Here is a 12,796-nt window from a genome sequence, read left to right as displayed (position 1 = left end):
CACATGAGCACTGAAAAGGGGCTACACTGAGCAAACAGAGAAGTGCCAAGGATACACTGGAATTCTGAAGACAGCGAGAGAAAAAAAAATAGAAACGATCACAACTAACTCCTTGTTCTTTTTTTTTTTTTTTTTTTTTTTTTTTGAGACAGGATCTCGTGTATCCCAAGCTGACCCCGAATTCACTATGTAGCCAAGTGGCTTAGTTACTTGCCTACTGTCATATAGCATTTAAAGCTATATAAAGCATTTAATTTGGGGGCTTATGATTCCAGGGGTTTAGAGACCATGACCACATGGTGGGGAGAATGGCATGATGGAGGGGTGGTCCTATTCCCCGTATGGTTCTTGATCAGTCAATAAAGATGCCGGGGATCAATTGCTGGGCAGAAGAAATGAGGTGGGACTTCCGGGTCCCTATAGGCAGGATAAGAAACATGGGAAGAGAAAGGAGAATTTCTCTATGCTTCAAAGGAAGAAAAGGTAAACAAACATGAGATCTCAGGCAGAGTGGGCTGCTTCCCCATGCCAGATTAGAAAGGCAACTAAGCTGAGAGCAGTTTTGGATCACTGAACAAGGAAAGGGTAACTGAGCAACTAAAGTTAAGGGCAAATTTAAGGTGCTAAGTATTGAAAAGGGCATGCTAGCCATGGGAGATTAAAAGCACCCAGCAATTGAGCCAATAAGGCAAGTGTGTGTGTGTGTGTGTGTGTGTGTGTGTGTGTGTGTGTGTGTGTGTTTATGTATCTGTATGTCTGTATGTCTGTCTGTCTATCTTTCAATTATGGATCCTAGGGAACCTGGACAGAACTGGTAGCACACTCCATCCAGAGCTTAAAGTGGGGGACAGCAAAACCTACACGCAACAGCATCAGACAGGCAGGCAAGGTGCTGGAGCAGTATTAAGAGCTTATATCTAATCCACAAGCAGGAGACAGAGAGAAAGAGCCAACTGGAAATGGTGTGGGTTTTGAAACCTCCAAGCCTACCTCAAGACACACCTTCCCTAACAAGACCACACCTCTGAATCCCTCCCAAACAGTTCCACTAAACTTGGACCATTCAAAAATGGACCTACAGGGCCATTCCCATTCAAACCACCACTGAACAACCTTGAACTCATAACCCTCCTGTCTCAAGTGCTAGAATTATACACGAGCACCACACACCACACTCTGGCCTAAGCTGGTCTGGAACTCACTACGCAGCCCAAGCTACTGGGAGCTCATAGTGACTCTCTTGCCTTGGCCTCCAGAGTGCTGGGCTCAGAGGTGTGACCTGCCACATAGAGTGTAGGCTCTGGTCTACATGTGGGGCTCCAGGAAGAAACATGGCACCCAGTCTAAAGGAGTCAGTCCACAGCATCTTAACATTGCAGGTAAGCAGTCAGACTGGATTCTGACCTCAGGACACATCTAGACTGAAGATGGATGAGGGACATCTGAACACGGTGACAGTTCCTGTCCCCAGAGGGCTGGGCTCAGCAGGGATAGGGTGTTAAGTAAGAAGAGAAGAGCTATCACTGCATGGCCCATCTACTTAGCCCACAGCAGAGCTCAAGGCTCTTATGAACTAATTAACTCTTGACCTAATTAGCTGAAACCAAGACCAAGAAGATGGGGCCTGGAGATGGGGTAAGAAGTATATATAGGTTATGGTGGAAGTCAGTCTTAAGCCCAGATCCTGGACCAGCTTTCCAGGCAGGCAGGCCCCTGAGCGGCAAGTCCTCAGCGTCTCCATCTGCACAATGGGATTGTCAGCTGCCTACTTCATAAGGGTACGGGAGAGAAGAAATAGACATCAGAACCGTTTGCTAAATCTCACAGCGCAGGCGTGATGTAGTCGAGACTGACTCTGGTTTCAGGATGAAATGTCACCTCTGCTGCAGAGGGCAAGAGAAAAGCCAAAGGAGAAACATTCTACACTCGCTACAATGTGTTGTTTATAAGAATAACCTCTGCCCATGCTTCCCCCACGCAAGCCAGCCCCTCCACACCACTCAGAGGACAGACAGACAAGGTGGCCTATCGCAGTGTGTCACCTACATCCGGTCATACATTTCATTGACACCTTATAATTAATTGGCTCGTACTTGCCCAGATACTGTGGACATCAAGCCTGATGACATTTATGCAGAACCGTTTAGCAGGGTGACAGTGGGCAGGAAGGTCCTCAGCTCTAAATTCTGGCCATGCTTCACAACCCTGGGAGGTGACGTGAGGAGAGACACGCATAGGAGACACCTGGACCAGGTGTGAATAAATACCTTTGCTCAGCACCTCCCTGGTCTCGTCTTCTTTCATCCTCAAGGCCCCTTATCTCAGAGGCTGCCCTGGCCTGCCTATTTCAAACCGCAAGCCACGCCCCCAGGCTGTCACCTCAAAGGCCCTTCCTCTTTTCACTGTTTTCTCCTCAGTACTTGTCTCTGGTAAACAGACCCAAAAGACACGTATCTGCCATGCCTGCCTTGCCTGGGCTTTTTGTCTGTTCTGTGTCCAGGACACAGAACTGAGGATCTCTCTTAATAGGCATTCATCAAAAGTGTCTCGAAAGGCACGGAACAGGCACCGTAGACAGCCATGGCCTGCACGCTGCTCTCTGGGGTTCCAGATTCTATGTCTCTGCACCATGGGGAGTGACCATATCCAGTGAGCTAACGCTGTGGACCAGTAAGAAATGTGATCCATCTTCTGGGATTCCTTCAAGTGAACAGCTTTGAACTGAAATCCAACCACTGGCCCTTTCCAACTGAGGGGCCTTCTCAGTGGGCTTTCTCAGTCTCTATCTATGCCTCTCTGAGACACATGTGAGGGGGTAATGTTAGCAGTAGCCCTTGCACCCCCCAATGCTGGCCTCACAATGGACAGTTACCCAAGGGTAACAGACACTTCTGATAATTACTGGTTATCCTCAAGACAAGTCCAGATGACCCTGAACCCAAAAAAAATCCGTCTGGGAAGGGACTACGAGCCCTTCCATTTATGACTTAATATAGATAATGAAGCTGGGGCTGAGAAGATGGCTAAGAAGGTTCAGTGTCTGTGTGCAAGCATAAGGACCTGAGTTCAGATCCCCAGCACCCACCTAAAAGCACAGGCACAAACAGCACACACCTGTAACCCCAGCGCTGAGGGGCAGAGGCAGAGAGAGAAAGGATCCTTAGACTTCATCAGCCAGACAGCCTAGCCGAATCAAAGAGCTCCAAGTTCACGAAGAGAGACTGTCTCAAAAGATAAGGCTGAGAAACATCAAATAAAACAACCGACGTCAACCTCGAGCTACCACAAGCACATGCACCTCATGTGCACACTGATACACGTGTGCACACACAAGCACCAAGAAAATGAAACTATAGCCAGGCCTGATCATCGGTGCCTACAATCCCGGCACTTGGGAGGAAGGGGAGAGAAGACCAGAGGCTTAAGGTCAGAGTAGTCTACAACTGTCTCAAAAATGAAAAACATAACAAGGTACAAGGAACATAAATAATCAGAAACAGCCCCACCCCCTCTAATTTGAGGCTACTTGCCGTTTGTGACAAGCTGGTAGATATCCTGAGGGTTGGAACAGATGGGCAACCAGATAGTGGGAGCCACAGTGGCTGTCCCAGTAATTGCCCTGCTCTGAGCACATTTCATTGGAATGTGCAGAAGAGAAGCTCAGACAGGTTCACAGAGGCTGTGATCAGCTTGAACAAACTGTCCATCACAGATAAAAGGCGGGCTTAAGGCCTCAGCGCAAACCAGACTCACAAGAGTGTACAATCCATTCAGGGACCATCAGGCTTTCACGAGCCACGTTTCAGTGGGACAGAGAACAACAGAATCACAGCTGGTAGAGCCCATCAGCGGGACCATCCAGAACACAAAGAAAAAGCGATTATAAGCCGCCACGACTAGAAAGGACCCAATCCTGGGTATTTACATGATCATACAGTATTGTGTGTAAATTGTTTGTAAACAAAGCTGTGTTTCCCTGTGCTGTTACTCACTCAAAATGTGAAAATCTACCAAGAACAGAGGCCACCAGCCTGCCTGTGAAGCCGGTTAGCTTCTGCCAAAACATCTCTGGGGCTACAGGACCAGTTTGCAATAGCGTTATAGAGCCTGTCCCAATTTGTCACTGGTGTGGTCTTGTGCTCAATAAATGGTTCCAGACCTGAGGTCACTGCCCCTGCAAAATAGTCATGCCAATATGTACCAGTTTACAAGTTACTACATACATAGTACTTCTGCTGCCTGGAATGTATTCCAAAGATTCTGTGCCTCTGGCTATCCAACAACTTTAAATACACCTAATTCCCTTCAGTAAATACCTTCCTCCGTAAATTATCTAGACCACTTACTACTGTCTGCCTTGGGCTGTAATAAAACAAGAGCAGAGGGATTGGGAAGATTATGGCGGAGGCAACACTGGAATCTGTTTGTCCCTGGTCACCCAGCCTGGCTGGTCCCTCTTCTGAGTTATGTGATCGTCAGAGACGGGTTAGAAGAGAAAGCTCCGAGACTCGCGTCTCTATCTAAACATTTCCTAAACCCTTCTGGGATATAAGGATGCCCGTGACAAGATATGCGCCCTGACAAGTCGGAAGACCAAGACACAACAAGTCAAGTCATAACCGCCGTACATTTCTGAAAGGGCTGGAGGAGTGGCCCAGGTCAGGAGCTTACGGATGTGTTCTTCCCAGGAAAATTGTCCGTATCTATGTGAACTTCAAGTTCAAACTCCAAGTTAAATAAATGATTCCCCTTCCCTTCCCATTCGGGCTCCTACCTCATCGGTGATAATGTTCAGAAGATCCCAGGGCTTGGGGGAGGCTGACGTGAGCAACTTATTTGTGAAGAGACAAAATAAAACAAAACTGGTTGTGGCCTTTGAAATCCCAGCCTTGAGGAGCAAAGACAAGCTCACCTGCCAGACAGCCCAGCCTTCTTAGCAAGTGCCGGGTCAGTGAAAGACCCTGTCCCCCACCACCCCCCCAAAAAAAATAGTAAAAGGGCTGTGCCCATAGGATGCCGCTGACTCCAGAGGGTTACCTCTGATCTGCCCATGTACCCTCACACACATGAACCTGTACATATATGTGTACGGGAACATGTGAACGCAGACACAGAGAGAGACTAGCATCAAGTACAGGGCTCTGAAAACAGAGGGTAAACAGAGTGGGCTGGGCAGGCAGCCAGCTGTGGCGGGCGTGAAGGAACCGGTGATCAAACCAACCCAGCACTTCTGCTCTGCCCGCCGGAGCCGGAGCTAGAGCCGGAGCCTACCAGAAGTGCCTTTGCCCATCCCCTTATTAAGGTTACAGAACACGCTGTGGTTTACAAAAGGGCCCTTTGAGATTTATAAAGGGGCTCAGAGGGTACCAGCTATTTTCTGGAGGTACACTGGTATGTTCTGTCCTACTAAGTAGGAAAAGAGCTACTCATTAAAGGTCAGCACAATGCTGAGACGTCTGTCATATTAAAGGTCAGCACAATGCTGAGATGTCATCTGTTGCGACACAGTCAAATGTCATCTGTACTAAAACGGGGTGGGGGGAACCCAAGTGTCATATAGCACAGAAATTCACAGTGGAGGGACCAGGGCACCCAGCCTCAGACCCAGGCCCTCCACTCCCAAATCATTAATTCATCCAGTTTGTGTTCACATGGGCTGCCCATAAGCTGTCTGGGTGTTCTGCTCTATAGACCGCACCTCATGTGTTCTTCAAAAACTGAATATGGGGGGGTTGACATGGAGGGCACCCTAATCAAGTGCCCTGGTACTGACTCAAGACAAACAAAGAATGTAATCCAGAGGCCTTACGCCCCCGTGCTTCCTGTGGCCACTTTCCCTTCCCCCCACCCCCAACGGGTTCCTGCTCAGACTTCCCCTCCCTCCCACAGTCAAGACCAGGTCGAGGCACACTCCGTGGTCCTCTCTCCCTCTGGGTATCCTGAGCTTCCTGCCTGGCATGTTCCCATGTGGAACAAGATTCGATTTGCTCGGCCGTCTAACTGGCGTAGGCTGCGAGTGACAGACACAGAGCTGGCCCCTTTGCTTCCTGCGAGCCTCTGGTTCCCTGCCATTGGGCCAAGGGCATCCCCTAATCAGCTTTGCCTTCCATATCACTGTATTGTCTTCCACGCTCTGTTTTTCTTCTTTCCCTCTGACATACTACATACGGTATTTGCATCTCCATTGGGGTCTGCCCTGCTACAGGATGTGCGTGGTCCCACATGTGTGACGTGGAGTCCTGAACACGGAACAGAGCTGGCTGAGAGAGCACACTCCAACTGCGCTTGTAAATGTCACGTGGTCACATTTGGTCCACCCCCCCCCCCAAAAAAAGTACAAGTTATTAATTCCAAGAGATTTTCATTGACAGATCACATGGGGCCCCCGTGATTCAGGAGAAGAAAATAAATAAATAAAAATAAAGTAAGTCAGCCGAAGAACTTCTGTTTTCTTTCTCTGAATCTTCCCTCAGAAGGTGCCTGTGAGCCAAGACATGTGTCCCATGACCTCCAGAGTAAAAAGAGATCTGTCTGAGTTTAAGAAGGAAAAGGGTGGGTACCTGTACTGGGAGCCTTTGATTTCCTGTTTTTAAATAACTGGATGAATCCGGCACATCATAAGCACGGTAATTTTTCAGCCAGACAAATACAGACCGCACTTGCCCCTGGCAGAGGGTAGATTTTCTTATGCACCACCTCTACTCTCAAAAAGTCCCTAGCCAGCCTTTCTGTGGCTCTTGGTCACCCTGGCATTTCAGGGGACAAGGAAGTGAAGACCCTGGCTGGAATCCACCGAGCTCACCAGGGAAGGAAACTGCCTCCTCTCAGGGCTGCTCTGAAGTCCTGTGGAGGTCCAGACACTTCACAGGGAAGGAAGAGCCCAGGCTCAGAAGGTCTCACCCTTCAAGTATTAAACACTGTTTTCAGAGTCTTAACGGCTCCAGTGTTGAGACCAACCTGGCACCTTTCCAAAAGGAGTTTCAGTAGATAAGACAGGAACGGCCCTGTGTATTGGAATGATTCCAAGCCTACTCCATGTATAAGCAAAAAGATTCCCTAATGTAAAATTAGCCATGTGTAACAACATAGAGGCAGATGACACTGAGCCAGTGTCTGGTGGGTAAGGACAGACACATGTGAAGGTCTATAAACTCGAAAGGCTGTGGCTAAGCTTCTGCCTCTTACTCCAATAATGACTCACCAGAAAGTATATTTGTACAAAGAGGATTTCACTGAACGAGATATAAAATAAATGACAGGATCTAAACTAATTGTGTGTGTGTGTGTGTTACATCCCCCTTATCTCAAATGACTAAAACCAGAAGCTTGTTAGATTTCAGACCGTTTTTTTTACATTCTGGAAGGTATATATACGTAAAATGAGGTATCTTGGGGACTAGACCCAAGACTAACTGTGCCATCCATCTGTGTACCGCAGATCCCTTAAACACACAGCCTAAAGTGACCCCACACATCTGCAGTCACCTGTGTTTTGACATATAACGTATCATGTGAAGCCAGGTGTGGAATTTTCCACTTGCATTGCTATGGTGGCTCTCCAAAATTTGCAAATGTTAGCACCCCTTGGGTTTTACAGTCTCTGGCAAGGGATGTTCAGCCTGGATATACATTCTATACTATGAAAATAAAATAAAATTCAAGTGCCTCTGAGTGGCGGATAGTGGAGAATTCCTTCTCTTCTACACCCCTCAAATGTACAGATTAGAGATTAAAATTATTTTTGCAGATGCATTCTAAGCTCAACCTGATCTAATGGCATCTTTAAATAAAGGCTATACTCTGTCCACAGATTTAACCCCATGACAGAGAAAGTAAACACACTTCAGAAGAAAAGGAAAACGAATAGAGACTTTCTCCTTGGCAGGCTTCTCCGGGAACAGTAGTTTTTAAATAAAAACCACACTCCTAGTGACAAACACAAAGGGACCGGTAAAGAAGCACCCCTCACAAAAGACTGCGTGAGGCTCTCCAGCTTTGAAAGGCGTGACATAGCTCCATCCGAGGATAGCCCCGCTGTCCTGGGCAGGTATGGGAGACATTTTAATCGAGAAGATGGGCCTCCACAGGCTGTCTTTATGGAGGGACTCAACGCAAGTGACAAAGCAGCCATGTGACTCTGATCTCCAACTTGGAAGTTCACACCTATGGAGGTGTCCCTCACAAGCACGGATTTCCTTAAGTCAGGGGTTAATTGAGACCACTCTTCCCCAGCACCCAGGACACACAGAAGGATCTTCAGGGGCTGGTGCCTTGGGAGCAGTGCAGTCAGCCCTGGTCTTAACAGGTTCAAACTGGGTCCAGTCATGGGAGAACTAGGAGTCTAAGAATGCCCAGGTAATGCCCTCCTGCAGAGCTGGGGGTAGAAGCTAGGTGCTCTGGAGAGCCCTGACGGCACTACCACCTTCCGGGAGCCAGAGACAAGGGTCAGCTACTTCATCCATCAGCCAACAAATATTTTATGGAAAGCCTTCCATGTGGCTGGTCCTGTATAAAACACCCAGACTAGAGAGGAGCCTAAAACCCCATTCCTGACACACCCCCAACCGCACTTCATGACTGTTAGCTCAGGAGGTCGAGGGTTTCAAAAGAAAACTGCCAAACTGACCGGAGTCCACTCCTGTTAAACCCTCCATGGTGTAACCGATGGCCAATTATCTGATGGCCAATTACTCAAGTTCACAATTACCCGGGTTTATGAACTAGAAAAATACAAGACAGTGGGGTTCAAACTAGAATGGCAGGGAACATTTGCTAGCCTGTTAGCTGGGCAGGGTCTTGGGTTGGTTTGTTTGTTTTGTTTTGTGGTTGGTTCCCACATTCTCCCACCCCTACCCCCTTCTCACATACCCTCCAGCCAGCAAGGAAACTTAAGAGTCTGCATCTCCTTCGAGGCACTGCTTTTCTATCTCACAGACAGGAATCCAGAGAATTCCTGCCAGAGGGCTTCAGATCTGGGGGACACGGTCCAGGCTGTGTTGGGGTCCCCTTCTGCCTCTCTGTCAGGCTGATCCCAAGAGCCTGGCAAAGTCAATTCTCCCAGGCAAAAAGACTAACTATACCAGGAGACTTCAGAGACTCCATCACTTTAAAACCCAAAGCGGCCAGGCTAGGACGTCACCTCTCCAGATAGGAGTTTGCCGTTTTTTGCTGAGGATCAAGGTTCGGTTCCAGCACCCACAAGAAGTGGTCCCTAACAACCGGCAACTCCAGCTCTCGGGGACTCACACCTTCTTCTGGCCTCTGAAGGCACCTGCACACATATAACATACACATGTGTAGGTTTCACCCCACCCCCACACATAAAAATAAAAATTCTTAAGAGCCTGGAGGAACAACTTGAGGTTAAGGATACTGTATACTTCCCAGAACCCACAGGGAAGTGGCTCACAACTATCTGTAACTTAGTTCTGGAGAATCCAACACTGAGTTCTGGAGAAACAACATACTCTTCTAACCTCCATGGGCACTACACACACACACACACACACACACAGACAGACACACACACTTAAAAGCGAGGGGGTAATTTAAAATAAGTCTTTAGCTTCTCTTAGAATCTATTTTAAAAATTCAAAGCAGATTTGGTCTCAGCTATCAACAGTAGATGTTAACAAAATAAAAAAAAAAACAAGAGATAAAAAATAATAAGTTTCCAAATCATATTTTATGCCCCATATAATATTACTGGCAAGGGTGCTGTGGTACTGTGTATAATTTCAAGTAAGAACTTTCAACTGAACGTCTGCAGGTTTGTGTCCAACTCCATGTTTTGAAAGTAGCATTTGCCCAGCACTAAAAGATGTCTCAGAAAAAGCAGGCTCCTCGTGATATGAATTATAAACAAATGTCATTTAGTGAAAGAAAAAAAAAAAGGAGACCAGAAAGGGAAGGGCCAGGCAGGATCAAAGACAAGTATTCAGTGACCCACAAGCTTGGGCAAGCTGTGGTTCCAGAAGGCTACACTGAAAAAAAAAAACCCTCCAGCCACTTCCAAGTCAGTTAATAAATTAATAAATTCTGCTGAGAGCTGGAAATGCAAGGCACTGGTGACGGGTTGGGACTTTCTTCCCCCGTGTCTCTAGTAAAGTTTATTTCCTAGCTCACCGCAGGATCCATGCAAAGGAAATTCTGATGGGCAATTCACAGGTGCCGAGGGCTCCGGGACATTCCTGCCCTACGCTCCTGGTCTAAGCATTTCTGCTGAGAATTACCGGGCGTGCACCATTCCAGCGAAACTTGAATAGGCCCGAACACAGCTCTGAGGTCTAGACCAGGTCATTGGGCCCTTTGTTTAACAGCATGGGCTTCATCATACCTGCCTGCCAGACTGTCTGTCCTCCAGCCCTCTGGCTTGGTCCCGGGTGGCCTTGGGAGCCTGGCACTCTTGAGATGCCCATCTGTCTGGTCCCACCCTCTTGCAACCCAGAATGCCAACAAAGTCCATTTTTAAATTCTCTCCGCTTCACAACCACGGGTTTGAGTAAGGAGTTTGCTGACATTAAACTAAAAATAGGAGCTGCAAACAAAAGCCATCTTTTATCAGGACCGGCTGGGGTGTCCCGGAGTTCCCTGTGTGTGTGCACAAGACCATATTCTTGGCAGCCAGGCCTCCTTAACAAACTGTTGTGAGCCCCAAAAAGAAGAGGGGCCAGTCTGTCCCTGGGCTGTCAAGGAATCTTTGCCTGTGGGATGCAAGGATGAGCTTTATGGCTCTGCCAAGAAGCAGGTTTGATAAATTCGCAGTTGAGTCTACAGAAAGTGTTAACTATACACTTACAGAAGGGGGGGGGGAGGCAAAAACCAACTTTATTTCCCTGAAAAGAAATGTGTTTACACCCCTCCCCCTTCCTCCCTGCAGTTGGGAAAGTAAACGATTATTGTGGTGATTCTGAGGCATCCAAAAAGGTCTTCAATGCCAACGAGGCCCAGCACGGGTCTGCGGATCCAGAAGAAATGAGGAAAGGTGTTCCAGAGACTTAGGCTGGGTGGCAACATACAGAACCAGCTCAGAAAGTCCTACCTGTTGGGCTTCTAAGCCTTGCAGCACAGCCGGGCCAGGGAGCTCCAGGGCGCCCCTCTCTCCTCTAGCCCCAAACTTTCCTTCTGGATCTCCAGAAGAGGGGTGCCTGGGCCCTCCCTATCCTGATAGGAGACTTGGTATTTAGCCTAAGCCGGAGAGAACAAGAGGACTGACTCCGGTGCTGCGGGAGTCTCTAAATGCCAAGAAGAAGGGATGAGCCCAGAAACTGCAAAGTATCTCCGAGAGTTTTGGTGGTCAAAGTGTGCCCCAAAAGCTCTGGAGTCCCTAGCTAGGGGTGTGAGGCCGGGAGGTGGTAGACCAGGCCCCGGAGCAACAGCTGCAAGGTCATCACCGAGCTAGACCCTGGGGTGTTTTCGCACAATATCTCACCCGATGGAGAGAAAAGCGGGGAGCCTACCCACCCTGTTCCCACACCTGCTCTGCTACTTGAGCTTGGAACACGTGGTAGCTCGGCTTGGGGCTTCCCAGGCGGCCGCTGGGACTCACTACCTCGCCGGGGCGTGCACCACTCTCCCCGGAGTCCCTAACCAGGAAGAGGCAGCGCTGCCCGGTGCAGAGCAGCCGGCTGCCAGCGCCTGTTTCATCCCAGCTCTCAGCAGCAACCCGAACCCAGTTTTGTAGTCATCAACACTCGATCCTGGCAGCTTCCAACAATCCCTACCTTTCTCTGCCACCTAACCATTAGACAAGACACAAAGAAAAAAGAAAAGAAAAGGGGAGAGAAAAAAAAAAAAAAAAGGAGGCAGCACACGCCGCTGTCTCTCCTAGCGGTCTCAACCTCTAGCCTGGAGCCGGGAGGAAGAGGAAGCGCACCTTCTCTCTTCCCATCCCAACTCCGTGACCCGCGGATCCCGGCAGTACAGAGCCCCGAAGAGGCCGAAGGGAAGAGGTGAGGTTGAAAGAAGCAGAAAGCAGAGCGAGAGAGAAGAAAATATCCAACAAAACCACGCTAACGCGCCCCCTACCTGGGTGCAACATACTTTGGAAATAGAAGATGACCAAGATAAAGGATCCCAAGCAAGTGGCCAGCACCATCCGGCAAATTCTGTTCATCCTCATCACTTCCAGCAGCGCCGGCTTCATGGCTTTGTCCTGGCCACGGGGACCCGGCTGTCCGGGAGGCGCGTCCGGAGCGCAGAAGCGGGGACCCCGCGGCGGGGGGGACCAGCGCCCGGGAGGCTCAGAACGGAGCTGGCTGAGCTCCGGAGCTGGCTCCCGCTAGCTTCACCGAGGCTCTCCGAGCCCCCGACTCCGGTCTCGGGGGTGCAAGGCGCGGGAGTTGGTGTGCAAGTGTGGGGAATGCGTGGCCCCGGCCGCGCGCTCCTGCCGGTCCGCCTCGCCTCTGCTCGATGCTCCGCCGCCTCCTCTGCAGGCGCCTGCGGCCGCCGCTGCCTCCTCGCGGGCTGGGCGACCGGGATGCGAGAAGGAAGGTGCCGCCGCCGCCGTGCACTGGCCTCTGTGACTGTCCAGGCCCCCCTCCCTCCCTCCCTCGCCAAAAGCTACTTCATTGCGCTCCAGTGATCTATATATTCCAGGGCTGGGTTTTACCAAACGCAACTCGCAGCCCCCGGCGAGGGGAGGGCGCCGGCGAGCGGAGAGGGCGGGGCCGCGCCGGGGCGGAGCGTCGCCTCCCCCCGCCCCTACCCGAGACGTGGTCGCGTCCAGCTGTTTCCCGGGGAGTCCGGAGTGCGCAGCACGCTCCCGCAGGGTCCCAAAAGCCCTCAGTCCCTGGGC

General features: G+C 49.8%; 1 protein-coding gene across 1 annotated transcript in view; it reads right to left on the bottom strand.

Annotated features, from left to right (window-relative positions):
* Positions 1-12,456, bottom strand: part of CHST11 (carbohydrate sulfotransferase 11) — a gene marked incomplete at its 3' end in the record, with an annotated part of 194,503 nt that extends 182,047 nt beyond the window's left edge. The window contains exon 1 of the mRNA XM_080935258.1: positions 12,028-12,456. Coding sequence (XP_080791384.1) covers positions 12,028-12,145 — 118 coding nt within the window. The 5' untranslated portion in view covers positions 12,146-12,456. The remainder of the gene's footprint in view (positions 1-12,027) is intronic.
* Between the last annotated feature and the right edge of the window lie 340 nt (positions 12,457-12,796).

This window comes from Micromys minutus (assembly GCF_963924665.1).
Source record: "Micromys minutus genome assembly, chromosome: 22".
In the NCBI taxonomy this organism is placed as follows: Eukaryota; Metazoa; Chordata; class Mammalia; order Rodentia; family Muridae; genus Micromys; species Micromys minutus.
The sequence above is the reverse complement of the archived record's forward strand: the minus strand, read 5'-3'. Positions and strand labels throughout refer to the sequence as shown.